The following is a 16876-nucleotide window of genomic DNA, read 5'->3' on the forward strand; positions in this document are numbered from 1 at the left end:
GTCGGAAAAAGTAAAAAATTCAAAAAACGTCGAATAAGTGGAAAATAGTCGAAAAAACAGAAAATTCGAAAAACTTCGGAAAAAGTAGAAAATTCGAAAAACGTCAGAAAAGATCAAAAATTCGAGAAAAGTGAAAAAGTCAGAAAAATTAGAAAAAAGTCGAAAAGGCGACTATATATGAAATACTAAAAGTCGAAAAGTATAGAAGTCGACTTTTTCACTTCCGACAAGTTAAGTTTCCCTCTACAGTACGTTATCGATTTCATTGTACTTTATCTCTATCATATGATACCCATATGATAGAGAGCTTACTACTGCCCTTCATAAGTTCTAAATGGTGTCGAGACATTCCGTTATATTACAGATGTATGGTTTCTTAGTTCAAAAAATTTACTTTTTTTAATATTGCCCATTTCTGTTTCTATCCCCAAAATATTCACTTGGTCAACCACATGCATAAGTACTAGCAAGTGAAATTAACAAATGTTAATCGGATAAAAATGGCAATATACCCAAGAGCATTTCTTTGAACTTCGATTCAAAATGCCACCACCCACTGCCATAAGTAATTTTTGAATATTTTTGTAAATTGAATTTACCAGCAAGGAAATCCTAAATAAACTATTTACTCGTAAAGGCAACTACGGATAAAGTAAATATTTCGAGAAAAAAAGAAAAGAAACAAAATTTTCTACAACAAGTCTGTAAGGAAGCATGTGGCGTTAAGGAAATATTAAAATGTATAACATGCTAACATATTATTAAATATTTAGAATAATAATTTTCTTCTTTATTATGGAAAGAAAAAATAATTATGTTTTTCCATTAAATTTAAGAAAAAAATCTATTTCCACATTTCAGATATTGATGGCGTTTTGCCCAATTGTCAAATTAAATGTGATGCTGAACCCTGTAAAAATGGTGGCATTTGTCGAGAGAATTTCGCTAAACAGGAATCAACCTGTGATTGTGAACATACCAGTTTCTTGGGAGAGTTTTGCATGGAAGAAAAGGGTGCTGACTTTAGTGGTGAATCAACGTTACAGCGCAAATTTGAATTGGCGGGTAAAGTGGATTATGTACGTCTTCAATTGGCTTTCTCATCGCTGGATTTGAGGCGAGCCAACCGTGTGATGCTTTTGCTTCAAACCGCCGCCGATCGTAGTTATTATCTTATGATTGCTATTACCGCAGACGGTTATCTACTGTTCGAAGAAGATCGTGAAGGCCCAGCTGTAGGTGCTCGTATCGATAGAAATTTCATAAACAATGCCCGTCACTCCATCTATTACCAGCGTAACTTCACTGAAGCAACACTTTATATTGACCGAGAACAAGTGCCTTTGGCGGCAATTAGTGCAAGAGCTTTAACACCATCAGCTGAAATGAGTGCTAATCGTGTGCAAATCGGTGGCATTAATACTACAGATTCACGGTTTGCTGTCTTTAAAAGTTATAGCGGTTGTTTGTCGAGTGAGTATATGAGTACATGAAAAAGGAGTGAAGGGCTAACATTTTTGTATAGATTTTATTTATATATTGCAATGCATTTGACTAAGTACACATATAGATAGTATGGAAATACTAATTGAAGTAGAACTGAACTAGAAATCAACTAGAACTGAACTAGAACTGAACTAGAACTGAACTAGAACTGAACTAGAACTGAACTAGAACTGAACTAGAACTGAACTAGAACTGAACTAGAACTGAACTAGAACTGAACTAGAACTGAACTAGAACTGAACAAGAACTGAACTAGAACTGAACTAGAACTGAACTAGAACTGAACTAGAACTGAGCTAGAACATAAATTTTCCCTATTCTATTATCCTGTAGAAAATTATCACATGTGCACACTTAAACATGTGTCTACATCAGTAGCAATGTGAACAAATACAAAAAGCTTATATAGTTTTGTAGTACATAAATCCTTTGAGCATATCGTCCCTATTCCTATCAATATGGCTACGGACACTATGGTTTAGTAAAGTTGTTAACTGTTTTTATGTATGGTCTTCTGTTCAGTTTTTAACGCCGAAAAATAGACAACAACAAAAAATAAATAAAAATACAAATTTGTATTTGGGTTAGCACACACATATCCATACGTATGTATGGGTACGAACTCCATACACACATGTATGCTTAGCCATCGATATGAAGTTCAATAAATTTCAGCGAAACGGCTATTAATTCTTTAAGCTTCGCCAAGCTTTTGAAATGGGTTAAAATAGTAATATTTAGAAGTGTTTTTTGCTAGAAAGAGGATATTTATAGGTTCATTTCTTTGAACAATTTTTTTTGTTCACATTTCAAAGAAATAATTTGTAGAGAATTTTTTAAAGAACTTTAATGGTGGTCATTGACATTAGATGGTTGATTGTATTTTATGAGAAAATTAAGAAAATAAATTGAAGCATATTTTTGAAAATTTATAGAAGGTCTTTAGGGGAAGATATATAAAGTTGTAGTACAAGGTTTCAATCTTAAGAACAGTTTTAATTAAGAAAATTTTCAATTAATTTTTTTTTATATTTCAGACATTTACATACAAGTAAATCATTATATTATGAAACCTTTGGAGGAGTATATGTTCTTTACTAAATCCGGAGCTGACAATATCACCGTCATTAATCCTCAAGGTGTGCGTAGTGCCCAATGTGTGGCTAAATTTGATATAACAGAACAACCTTCCCAGGAGCCTATGGTTAATGTTAGTTTGGTAAGAAAATTCTTTACATTATTTTACAACTTTTAAATGACATTAAATAAATATCAATTTACATTATACCGAACAGTTTCTCTGATTAATACATATCATGTAGAAACAATTGTCCAATTCATAATCGATGTTGTATCATTGTAGCGTTGTATGTCATAAAAATTTTTCAAATAAAATTTTTTGACATAGCTAAGTCGACATAGAAAATGATTCTGAGCCGATTGGTATACTTTAAGGAGGATCAATTGGACCAATATTAATGTGCGTAACACACATCAGCACAAACCCAATATACCCTCCCCATTATAATGGTGTAGAGTATGAAAATTACGATTTACTACGATACAACCGTACAACATCGATTGTGAATTGGACAAATATATTTTTCCATATAAACACACACACACATAAATGTCATTAATTAAACGTATGTTTAACTACTTGCAACATAAACCTATAGAGTGCAGAAAATTGGGTAGAAGAGCCACCGCAGCGTATACCGTATGCGGCCAAATATGTATACGATGAATCAACAAAGGAAGACTCAACCCAAGTGGTATTCATAACACTTACATCTCTGTTTGTAATCATTGTTATATGCTGCCTACTCGAAGTCTATCGCAGTCATTTAGCATACAAACGACGTATTGAACGTGAAACGGATGAAGATATTATTTGGTCAAAGGAACAGGCCACGAAAATGCATGAATCGCCGGGTGTAGCTGGGCAACCGTATGTTTACAAAGCGGTAAGATTATTTACAAAATTTACTCTAGCATACATACATACATACCAAAAACATATTACGAAACATAAACAAACATGTTTTACTTAAATTACTTTTTCTTCGATTTTAACAGTTGCCAGTTGATGAAAAGAAACCTGGAAATGGTGCACCTTTGGTGGGTATTTTAAAAAATGGCAATAGTGCTAGTAATGGTAGCATTAAACGTAATGGTGAAGTATCAGTGGGACAAATTGATACACGCATTGAAGAGGAGGATGAAGAGGAACAAGAGAATGATGAAGTAAAACCACAAGAAACAACAGAAACCAAAGATGTTCAAAAGAAAAATAATCTCGAAACAACTAAACTCGAACCTACTAAAGCCAAAGATGAAGAAGAAACAAATAAAAATTCCAACAAATATACAGACCCAGATAAAATTGTCAACACTACAACAGTTGAAGGTAAAGGAAAATACATAAAAAATTCTCCCATTCTCAATATTTACTTAACATTTCCTCTTAAAGATCTCCCCACCAAAGAATCTGCTGATAATACAGATTCTCAAACTAATAAATCTCAAGATGTTAATCCCTCCCCATCTACTTTAAACGAAATTAAAGAGAATGGTTTAAATACTTCCGTTTCGTCTACGACATTAGATCAATCAACGGTAAGCATTACAACTTCTTTATCCTCTTTTGATGACATTGCATCCCTTAATAAATTGGCTCCCATCTGTACGATGAGTGCAGAAATGCTTTATTTTGATTAATTATTGGAAAAAAAAAAATTAATAATTATTTTAATGATGCCTAATGTTGTTTTAAATTATTATGTATTTATTAAAAAAAATTACATATTTTATTTGGGCATATTATATACTAATATAATTAATAATTGATGTATGTATGTTTAATTTTTAAGTTTTTTTGTTGTTGTTGCTTGTTCGAATTGTATTTTTATTTATTTTATGTTATTTTACTAAAAATCGAATTATTACACATTTTAACACTGGGCTTTGGTTTGAATAGAAAAATGGTTTTAATAGAATTGATTTATTTAGTAAAAATATATCAAACAGAAATATGGAATAGATATATAGTAAAAACAAGTAAGAATGTATAGTAGAGTATGACCGACCATGATACCCTACACCAGTCAGTATGTTAAAAGTGTGGTTTATTTTTTAAAAAATAAAACATTTAATTTGTCTTTTAACCGTATTGCGGAATATTTTTACTTATTGTTGACAAAAAAAGAGATATTCTACAAGAGGTTTCATAGGAGAGTAGGGGTAAATATAGGCCTTTCCTTATAAATTTCGTGAGGGGAAATTATGTCTACTTCTAAGTTATTTATGTAGATTTTAATCTCTTTATTCGTAATTATGAGTGAATTTTAACATTCAAGTCATTTTCTGAAGGGGAGTTTGTATGTGGGCTAGGGTCAAATAAGGCCCGATCACTATAAAAGTCAGTAGTGTCATTTATCGTTCTATAAAACTAAGTTTTGCTGATTTTTGTTGACATAATAGAACATTTAATGAATAAGGAGCCCAAAGGCACGATTCGGGGGGTACGGTTTTATGTGGGCTAGGCAAAATTATGAACAGATTTTAACTATTTTCAATAGCGTTCGTCCTTGAACCAAAAAAGTCAAATTATCTTAAAAATTGAAAACGCAGAAGGTTTACATGGAAACACAGACAGACGGACGGACATACCTAAATCGACTCAGAAAATTATTCTATACTTTAAGGTGTATCTAGGGCCAATATTTGTTTGGTGTTAAAAACATCAACACAAATGCATAATATCCTCCCCACTATAGTGATGTAAGGTATAATGAGTAAAATAATTAAACCCTTATATAGTGATCTATCTTCCGATATTCAGGGACTCAGTTCCCTGAATGTTGTTCCTTAGAATTATCCAATCAGTGCTTCTGAAGCATGTAATATTATAAACAACATCGCTCTCTAAATATTTTCATGTTATTTTAACAAAAACGTTTCAACGAATGATCCGTTTGCACTTAAGAAATCTTTTTTTCCTCTATGTTGGGGTCAGGTATTAGAATCTTAGTGGTCATATCCAGTTATCCTATATTCTTCAATGATTTAGACATTTTGTATGACATAAACTAAGCATACTTAAGCTGAGAAAGAAACTTAATCCGGACACTAGTTTTTTAAACAATTCATTTAATAAAACTTGTTTTTATACCCTATACTCCTTTTAGAGGGGAGAAAATACAACCCCACTTATAGAAAATCACTTTTTTGTCAACAAATTATTAAGAATTTTCGGAATTATGGCAAAAAAAAACAACTTAAATGCTTTATAAACATAAAAAAGTTTCTATCGATAGAAATTAGTTTAGTTTTTTCGACTAAAAACGTTGACTTAAACTCCTTCTCGAAAAATAACTCTTGATAATCACCCCCTATTGCCAATAGAAGTGAAAATTTTGTTCTCTTTAAATATTAATTTCAATCAAAGGGAAAGATTGCATTCACAATAGGGAAAATGGTATTCACAATAATTGATTGCTGTTTAATGCTTACAAAATGCCATCAACAAATTTCACAACAGGGAAATTTTTTCCACAACAAAGTTAAAAGGGAACTGATGAGTAAAAACATGTAAGAACTATCGGTCATGACCTACCATATGATAACTTACACCAGTGATTAAGATAAAAATTTTGATTTTTTTTTTTAATTTAGAAACTAAAGATTTGTTGACAAAAATAGAGATTTTCTAAAAGAGGGGTTTTATGAGCCAGGGTATTACTATAATATATTGAAGTTAATTATTCAGATTTTCATCAAGATATTATCATTTATATGTAGATTTTGACCCTACTGTCATTTTCTGAAGGAGATGTTTTATGGTGGTCAAATAAGGACCTATCGTTTGGCCAATTTTTGCACAGATATAAGAACATTTAACATATTTATAAGCTTAAAAGCTGTATTCATGAGAGAACGGCTGTATAGGGGCTACACAAAACAATGTAACGATTTTGAAACTCAATAGGCTTCGTCCTTAAAGGAAACATGACACATTTTTTGAAATTATCTTAAAATTGCTACCTGTAGTGCGCGTAGAAAGTTGACATGTATACACAGACGGGCAGAAGGGCAGACGAAGTGATTCTGAGCCGATTGTTATATTTTAAGGTATTATTATAGGTGTAGAACCAATACTAAAAACAACAGCACAAATGCATAATGCCTTTCCTACTATAGTGATCTAGAGTTTAACTAATGCAAACGAATAATAATAATACAATATTTCTATTGACGACTTTGATCAACTAACATAAATAATCTTGTCTTCCTATCTTGCCTTTAAACTGTTTCCCTAATCAAATTATGACCAGTGTAAATAAATATGTAATTTTTAATTATTTTATAGTTTATTTTTTTCCTTTCAAAATATATAAAATTTTAATTTATTAAGTGCCATAAATGTAAATATGTTTATGTAAATATGCATGTAAATGTATATACTTATATATATGTATGTATTTAGTTCTTAATGTATTTGTAAATGTTTATACTTACACACATACATGAATACATAACAATAAAAGCATGTTATCTAACATTTAAATTTTGTAAATATTTTCACCATTTTCAAAACAACCCAGCAGTTTGACGGGACAATCCCGAACTGACCACTTAACCTACCACTTGTGGTGGCCCCTAGCCACCTGACTACCCAGGTGACCGACCATTTTAACATGGGCTTGTCCTACAAGGAAGTCAATCGTCACTCTACACACTACAAAGAGACAGTAAAGAGACGATTGCCTCCGCTCTCTCGCTGACAAAGGGGACACTAAAGTGACGACTGTCTTTCGGAAGTTCAAAAAAAAACAGCTCTAGGTTACTTGAGGACAGAAAAAAGACGACTGTCTCCGCTCCCGCTTACAAAGAGGACACTAAAGTGACGACTGTCTTCATTCTCGATTACAAAGGGTACATTCGTGACGAATGACTCAAAACATATGAATTACAATCATCCAGGTGGTTAACTATTAGTGGAAATTACTGTCTTTTTTGTATGCATTGACTCTTTGTCGAACTGCTGGGAACTTTTAGATGCATATGTGCATATGTATATGTTATTACAATAATTATAATTACAATTTTGTAAAATATATAAATAATACTGATTGCTGACATGTGTTTCAAATACAAATCAAGTGTATTATTTGAAAACAAAACTTTTCAAATTACATAAATACATATATTAATACAAATAGGAAAGTATAGTCGGGCATGGCCAACCATATAATACCCTACACCATGAGTATATTTTTAAAATTTTTATTTTTTATAAAGAAACTTTTATGTTGAATATTACCATAATTCCAAAATATTTAATCAATTTATTGATAAAAAACTAAAATTTCTAAATGAGGCTTTATATAGGTCAAATATGGACCGATCCTCTGTAAATTTGGGAAAAGGATATATTTTTAAATAACAGTTAGTTTGGTTGAGTTTTATTGCTATACAAATGGTTACAAGTCAATTGTAGACGTTTAAGACATTTTTTGAAGGGGGGTTTGTATGGGGGCTAGGGTCAAATAAGGGCCGATCCTTACGAAAATCTGCAGTGTCAATAGGTTTCGTTCCTGTGCCAAAAAAACATGCTTGGTCCAAATTTCATCAAATTATCTTGAAAATTGCGGATGTACCTTGCGCACAAGGTTTACATTGACAGCCAGCCAGCCGGACCGACGGACGGACGACGGACGGACATGTCTTAATCGACTTAATAGACGAAAAATGATTCTGAATCGATCGGTATACTTTAAGGGTGGTATTGGACCAATATCTTTGTATGTTACAAACATCAGCACAAACGTATAATACCCTCCCCACTATAGTGGTGTAGGGTATAATGAAACTTTAATGCTTGTTAGTTAGTTTATTTAGTAGGTATTATTAATGTTATTTTAAATAAAATATTTGGAAAACAGAGTTGTAATGTGTCAGTAGCAGAGTTAAACTTTGTGTATTTTATAATTATATGCTGCAGAAATTAATGAAAAGGAAATAACATTAAATTGATTAAAATCAATATAAAATATTATCTTTTATTTGAAAATTTAGGAAAATCTATTACACATATTTGTTTAGATGAGAATTTATTATTAAATATAATTAACAAAAGTTTTTCGATATTTTTGAAAAGTTTAAAAAGTTAAATTCAACATTATAGAGAACCGGCATTTTGTTATTTTCCCAAATGGTTAGTTTAGCTAAAATAAAACTATTCATCTAATTAAAACATTCATAAAGTGCATGACTATTTTAAAAACAAAAAACATTCAAAAGATTTTAATTATTTTTTTTAATAAAAATAATAATTTGCCTGAACTACAAAACAGCATGTGTCATACTACGAATGGAATAAAATTGTAAAAATAAAAACTATTCACATAAAAATAAACAAAAAAAAAACAATTTAATTAAACGTTTCGAGATATATTTTTGTATTAAAATTACAGAATAGAACTCCACCCAATAATAATAAAATAGATCGTAAACCATCAATGAAACGACAAGTATCCTGGGGACCACCCACAGTAGCAGAAGCTGATGCAGAAACAGTTAAAGTTAAAAAAGTCTCAAAACAAAATGGTTTCTATAACAGCAGTGGTAGTGGTGGTAATGGTGGCAGTAATAATAATATAAGAAGTAATTAATAAAGAAATAAAAAAAAAGAAAACAAAGACAAAAAAAAAAACAAATAATTAAAAAACAAGAAAAAAAACGCATATTAAATATAAGACTTGAAAGTTATACTAAGTTTCAGTTAATAGTCCACAGAGTTTATGATTTAAATCAGAAAACAAAATTGTATCATTTAAATTTTGAAATTAGAAAGACTGATAATATCTTTTATTAAAATGATGCAATTATTATTGTAATCGGCTCATAATTTTTTAAACATTTTTCACTCTGTTGGATAATATAAACAACAAACAACTACACTTTCTGGAATTAAGTTTAGAAAAAAAAGAATATATTTTTATTTTGTAAATATAATTTGTGATATGTTTCTTTTGAGTATTAAAATTTAACAAAATAACAAAAAAAAAAAAAAAACTCGAAAATATAATAAATTTAAAAAGTAATAAATAAAAAAATTAAATTTAGTTAAGTACTTGTACCAAAAAGAACGCAAATGTTTTGTTTGTAGGTGAAAAATAGTTGTAAATGATAAACACTACAACGTAATTGCTTATTTACAAGAGGTGTCACGAAAAATTTTTTAGAAATCTAAAAGGAGGTTACGTTTGAAGTCACTAGCTGATATTTGTTATTAAAGATCACTTCGGAATCTTCGAAATACAAAAATAACCTTCATAAGCTTAAAATGAAGTTTGTTTTATCAAAATTTTAATGGAGTAACACTTGGTTTAATGGTTGTAAACTTACAACTCAAAATTAATGTCTAAATAACGGATTTTTTTTGGACATTTCGTTGGAAGAGAACTATATCTCACCGTTTTCTCTCAATGCTGTTTAACAACCTAACGGTGAAACAGAATCGTGTCCGATAGTTTTCTCTCTATGCTGACTCACAACTCAAAAGTAATTGGACTAATTGGATTCACTAACTCTACCACTTAAAATGAGTTTCTTAATAATGGGCTTTTCATGTACTCAACATTGTAACAAAAGTGCATCCATATTCACTTGGTCACTGCAACTTACATGATTGATTATGCCACGATAATGAGTAACGGGCTTTCTTTGGACTCAACATTGCAACAAAAGTGCATCCACATTAACCTGGTCACTGCAACTTACATGATTGACTATCACACCATAATGTGTAACGGGTTTTCCTTGGACCCAACATTGAAACAAAAGTACAACCACATTCATCTGGTCACAGCAACTTACATGGTTGACTATCACACGATAATGTATAAAATATTATGATATTCACATCGTGATCCAATAACCACAATATCCCAGCAAAACTAAACCGAAGTACTTCCAAAAGAATAACATTTATCACCACTTCAAAAGTAGCACTAAGTGAATTTGTTTATCTTCTATGGAAGTGATGTTTATCGACTTCCAAAGAAGCGAAAAGAAACTAATTTTGGTAATTTTTTTAAGGTAATTTTTTTTTTGTACTGATTTTTTCTTTAATTAAACCCATTTTATTTTGGAGTTGATTGATAAATGTGTATAATGTATTTATTTATGTTAATATTATATAAGACAATAATTTCACTTCCTAATAACTTCCACAAAAAGAACATAAAAATTACTTCCTGAGAATTACTTTAGATGTAGTGAATTTGGATACAAATAAAAAACATCCCTCCTATCACTCTTATCACTTCTTCAGGTCTTTTTCAGTTCTTCCATTGAGTAAATTCTACTTCTCTTTCTCTTATTTTTGAAGATGCTGGGATATGTATAGCAGTACAACCCACACCCATATAACTCTAGCACCAATTGTCTGGGACAATTATCGTGTGTCTATCTTATTCATCCTTTTACAGAAATAAACTTAACAAACTATTTGCCTCTGATAAGTACATAAGATTACACATCCTTTTCATACTACTCTCGTTTTCGTTTTCCTTTCAAAAAATAGTCTATTTTTCTATCCGTCTCGCTCCTTTTATAGTTGCGAGCGTTTTTATGAGCATGAATGTGTTTAAGCGTAAAACATTTTATTTACACTTGGCCAACATAAAAGTGTTACTTATGATGCAGTCAAGTGTAATTACATGTCACTCATACGCCATAAAGAACGCAATGTGTAACATAAACAACAGCAGCAAGTATTTGTTGTTGTTGTGTTCCTATAACACTGCAATTTAATGTTTCCAAAAAATAAAATGTTTTATATGTATGTGCGAGTTTGTTGCATATACATTATATTCCTTATTTTATAAAAAAAGAAATATATTCGCACTTATACAATGAAATACACATCAGTGTCATGAAAATTTTCAATACATACACACACAATACATATATGTATAATATGAGTGCCTGCATATTATTGTAAAAGTTCAAAAACACACTCATACACATGTACAATATTAACATTTACTGTAAAATCAGAATAACAGTCTGTTAAATGTATGAATTGATTAGTTTTTTTTCCTTTTATTACTTTTTACTATTTCTGTTAGTTTTATTTAATATATTAATTAAGTCTTAATATTACCTCTAAAACGTTACATTTAGATCGAAAGGACTTAGTTTTGAGGGGACCATTCCACTCGTCAATTATATTATTATATAGTATTAGACTCTGTAGCCGTTAAAATCTCAGAAGGTCATTGGGTGATGACTCAGGTAATAAAACATTAATTAAGGAATCTGTTGTTCTTGTCGTCTAAAGCAGGGCATAAGCACGGAAGATGGAACACAGTTTCTTTCTTTTCCCTGATTTTGCAACTGCTATGGTTCTAGTAATCCGACCTGCATATCTAGAGGTGCTACCAATACCTCTAGTCTGCCGGGACTAAAAATTGGTGATGATCAAATGTATCCTCGTTCTTTCCTTGGAATGATTTGACATATGGTCTAACCAGAGAACCATATAATCTGGTACTACGGGTGGCCAGTTGCCGCAGGACTTGTCCTGGCTGGTCAGTTGTTTGAGGTTCCTTCGGGATCCACGAAGTGTCTGTGGTTTAATACCCAAAATCGTGGGGAGAGAATATTAGTTTAAGGACTGATATATCCAATACCTTATGGGTTGCATAATTCTCTCTTCGGACAGGTCTGTGTACAAAGCAGCATATGATGAATTCCTGAACCCGATCAGTATTTCATACGGGAATGGAACTAATGCGATAATTGGTGAACTATCAGGAAAGTCTCCATATATTAGAGATAAGTACAGGTTTAGTATGCCTTTTACTCTTCGGGTAAGATCTTCGATGCTGTTGCCATCTCAACTACTAATTGTCGGGGCAATAATTGGAATTTATTGACTTTGGAACAAACGAGAGATACTGATCAATTTAAACTTAAAGAGGTTAAGGAATGCACTGGAATGGGTCATTAGATGTTGTGGATTGCATTTTAAATAATGCAATCTTTCATGACATCATAACGGTGGTCATCTTTCGGTATAACCGGAAGATCGATTTTACACAATGTTGGAGTTAGTCTCCCGTTCCATTGACCAGCATTGCCACCTGAGTTCTTCGTGGAAGGATTCAGGGGCGATGGTAGACCGTTGTCAAGTCTACCCAGTGGATGAAAAAGACCACCGTGAAATAAGGCCGTTAAGGCAGGTGTTCACTTTAAGCACTCGACATTCAACCTGCTTATCTGCCCAAAGCCAGTAGCCAATTATTACTGTCATAATACGGTATGTCAATCGAATTTCTGATCGAATGAAGACCACATTAACTTGGCTCCATAACATGTGTCCACACTACTCAACAGAGTGACAAATTGTGAAACTTCTGGGATGACGATAGGCGACTTGAGGAAGATAGTATATCCAAAAATTTTTCCCATTGGTTAAAAACTTTATAATTTATTCAAAAATGTTTACATACTCTTAAACTAGTATTACAACATAAGTAAAACACTTATATTATTGTATGTCAGTGTTAGTAGCACAAACACTTATATATGTATGCGTTTCATATAAATTTAACACTACCAATATATAGACATGAAAATTAACAATGTGTTATTTTTCCTTTACTCTCACTCTCTTTATTTGTTTTTCATTTCATCTTTTATTTTCCTTTTCTTCCTCTTTATCTTTTGTTGTATTTATTCTTACTCATACAACAAAATAAAAGGAAATTGTAGAATAATTTTTCTCTTCGTTGCATAAATTTTAATTAAATGTCACTCATACGACACATATGAATACAAAAACAAGCTATAAGGTCATGGGGGACCAATTTGTGGCACTTTGCTTAAAAAAATATCGTAAAGAGTTTTTTAAAAAAAGTTTGTTCTTAAGGAAAATGCAAAATTGAAATTAATATTACTAGAGATTCATTGAGTATATAAAGAATATTGTATTTAATGCAATTCTGGCTATTTTTGAACAGCTGGCCCTTCAATTACTTAAATTGAGGATTGTTCCCTTGCTCTAACCAACAACGTATAAATTAAGTAATCAGCTTTTCAAATTAACAACTTAAAAAAAATCCAAAAAGTTTTTCATTGCTATCCACACACTGACCTTTCAGACAACGCATATGCTACTACACATGGTATCTTAATCTTTTGTTGGCCCTCCTTCAATAAACAAAGTTTACCCATATTAAAAAATGAATATGTGTATGAACAGAGAGAAAACAGAGATTCATTGAATGCCGTTTTTTAACGCTTCTTTTTTGGCATTTTGTATATAAAATATTTATATAAATTGTTGACAATTCGGGTTTTCCTCCTTTAGTTGGTAACTAAAAGACATTTCTTTTTTTTCGAAACAAAAAAAAAAAAACAAACAAGAATAAAGAGTAACAAAAATAACGAAAATTTAAAATGTCCCTTTGTAATACACTTTTTACTCTAGAATATTTTTCTTTTTTTCTCTTATTTTATTTTACAGTTTGCAACAAACCATAGTAACACACATTATCAGACCAAACATTTTTATATAACATGCATTCATACAATGTCGTATACGTTATAAAGGATTCACACAATAACAAGGACATAATAAACATATGTATGTATGTGTGTGTATGTGTTTCTGTCTATTTGTGTGCATTGTAGAAAGTGTCACATGAGCAAGATAAAGAAACGTTAGTGGCATGTGTTGTACGAACTAAAGCTACAGTTTATTGAAAAATTTTTCAAAATAAACTTACGTAAATTTAACATTTACTTTGAATTGTATTTTATTTGGTACCATATACCCTAAGGCGTAGTTTTAGAGAATTTTGGAGAAATATACGGGGGAGGTAATTTTGTTGTTATATATATAGGAAAATGTTGAGAGAAAACGTAAAATTTGTATGTAAAGTACAATCGTTTTCAAGTCAGATAGATGTTTCAGTCAATAGTAAGGCTTTTCAATACTACTCTCCATTCCAGACTATAGTCTGTTGTTTATTCTGTCGTCTAGTCTATTGTTTAGTGTGTAGTCCAGCCCAAAGCCTATTCTGTAGTCTAGTCTATAGTCTAGTCTATGGTCTAGTCTATAGTCTAGCCTACAGTCTAGTCTATAGTCTAGTGTTAGTCTAGATTATAGTCTACTGTATAGTCTAGTCTATAGTCTAGTCTATAGTCTAGTCTATAGTCTAGTCTATAGTCTAGTCTATAGTCTAGTCTATAGTCTAGTCTATAGTCTAGTCTATAGTCTAGTCTACAGTCTAGTCTATAGTCTAGTCTATAGTTTAGTCTATAGTCTAGTCTATAGTGTAGTCTATAGTCTACTCTATAGTCTAGTCTATAGTCTAGTCTATAGTCTAGTCTATAGTCTAGTCTATAGTCTAGTCTATAGTCTAGTCTTTAGTCTAGTCTTTAGTCTAGTCTATAGTCTAGTCTATAGTCTAGTCTTTAGTCTAGTCTATAGTCTAGTCTATAGTCTAGTCTATAGTCTAGTCTATAGTCTAGTCTATAGTCTAGTCTATAGTCTAGTCTATAGTCTAGTCTATAGTCTAGTCTATAGTCTAGTCTATAGTCTAGTCTATAGTCTAGTCTATAGTCTAGTCTATAGTCTAGCTCAAATGCAACATTACGAACAAAACAAAATTTCGCACGACTCTGCTTGAACTTTTGAAAAAATCTTCTCATATTTCAACAAATGAAAATATTTGTTATTAAAAAATATTATGTACTATATACATATGTAACCAAAAGAAAGTGGAGATTTGTAATTGACCACAGATGGTTAAAGAAAACTTTATTTTAATAATATAAAGTTTTGTAAGCAAAATATAATTATAAAAAAAGGATAAATTAAGAAACATTTTTATAATAAATAAATAACAACTTTATATGAGTTAAATGTAAAATATATTACAATGAAACATAAAGTAAGTGCTTCCACAGCTTTGTAATAGTTAATGCTGCTTTGCTAATTTCTAACACATAATATGGTAAAAAAAACTAATTAATAAACATTAACAAAGCCAAGGTAAAATCATTTAAAACATTTTGTAAATATTATCATTATAACCGTTCAAATGCAAATTTTGTATTTACAATGAAAAACACATTTATAATAAAATTTTATTTTATTTCTTTTTTTTCAAACTTTTCGTTTTTGCCCATTTTTTCCCATTACCCCTTATTCATAAATTTCTCGTGTAAACGTTTAATAATTTTCAAATTTCACATAAACAAATAACTAAAACCACCACTAAAAAACTGATTAAACATTTAACACCACCAAAGCAAACAGACTTTTCCTAACCTAACAAAACATTCTAACCAAATAACCCAAAACTCCTTTTACCAGCCCTTTATAGCAAACATTATTGCAACACCAGAAGAGTATAATATAACCTCAATAACACAAGCACAAACACTAACAACAATATTGCGTACAGCAACAAAACCTATGCCACGCACAAAAAGAAGACCATCGGTAACTTTCAAATTGCCCACAGAAAATGATAAAGAACCAAACGATAGGCCAACGGATATATTAGAAACTAGTGTTCCATTATCATTAACTAACCCATCCACATGTGCAACAACAGCCGCAGCAGCAACGGAACAGTTGAAAGAACATGACAACCAACAACTAGGTGATAATGTTAATAATATTGATAACAATAGTGTGATGATGTCAGGTGCTGCTGCGACTGCAGCAGAAGTTGGTACTTTAATGACAACACAACCCGAAGATATAAATGCAATTGTAATGGAAATAGATGATGTCGCAGTGGAACCTTTTGTGACCAAACAAAGAGCTCAGGTGCCAGTGGCACCAGCATTCATTGATGAAGCACATCGACAATTTTCAAATCCAATTAGTTATTTAGGTGGACCCTTATTAAAGCCACGCAATAGATACAGTATTGAATCAATTTTATCATTGGATTAAGTTTATAACAATTACTTTTTTTAGAAATAAACGTTTATATGTATATTTAATTTTTGATTAACATTTGTAAAACAAAATTACAAATTAAATATAAAAGAACAAAAAAAAAAGAATAAAAGAAATAGCTAGTCTCAAATTGTTTAGTCTTAAGTTAAAAAAGAAAAGTATTTTGTTTTTTTAGATTTTAGTTAGACAAATAATAAATTTGTTATAAAATTAAACTATGTATTATAAAATTAAAGTTTTGTTGTAATTTCTTTGTGTAATAGTAGAGCGGTAAGTATTTATTTAAGAAATTTGTAGGGAAATGTAAAACAGAATGTAGACTCAAAACTGTAGTCTTATATAGAATGTCATCAACTCCACATCAATCATGTAAAA

The 16876-nt window shown here is 30.9% G+C and overlaps 1 protein-coding gene across 3 annotated transcripts in view; it reads left to right on the forward strand.

The window, feature by feature from the left end:
- LOC111689584 overlaps nucleotides 1-16622 on the forward strand; it is an 89448-nt gene extending 72826 nt beyond the window's left edge. The window contains exons 16-21 of one of the 3 annotated variants that reach the window (XM_046950914.1): nucleotides 862-1473; nucleotides 2544-2725; nucleotides 3186-3473; nucleotides 3586-3916; nucleotides 3980-4125; nucleotides 15905-16622. In XM_046950914.1, the coding sequence (XP_046806870.1) occupies nucleotides 862-1473; nucleotides 2544-2725; nucleotides 3186-3473; nucleotides 3586-3916; nucleotides 3980-4125; nucleotides 15905-16495 (2150 nt within the window). In that variant the 3' untranslated portion in view covers nucleotides 16496-16622. Of the gene's footprint in view, nucleotides 1-861; nucleotides 1474-2543; nucleotides 2726-3185; nucleotides 3474-3585; nucleotides 3917-3979; nucleotides 4126-8984; nucleotides 9335-15840 lie in introns of those variants that run through there. The other 2 variants (XM_046950916.1, XM_046950915.1) reach the window with 2 other exon arrangements.
- Nucleotides 16623-16876: the final 254 nt, after the last annotated feature.

This window comes from Lucilia cuprina, chromosome 5 (assembly GCF_022045245.1).
Source record: "Lucilia cuprina isolate Lc7/37 chromosome 5, ASM2204524v1, whole genome shotgun sequence".
In the NCBI taxonomy this organism is placed as follows: Eukaryota; Metazoa; Arthropoda; class Insecta; order Diptera; family Calliphoridae; genus Lucilia; species Lucilia cuprina.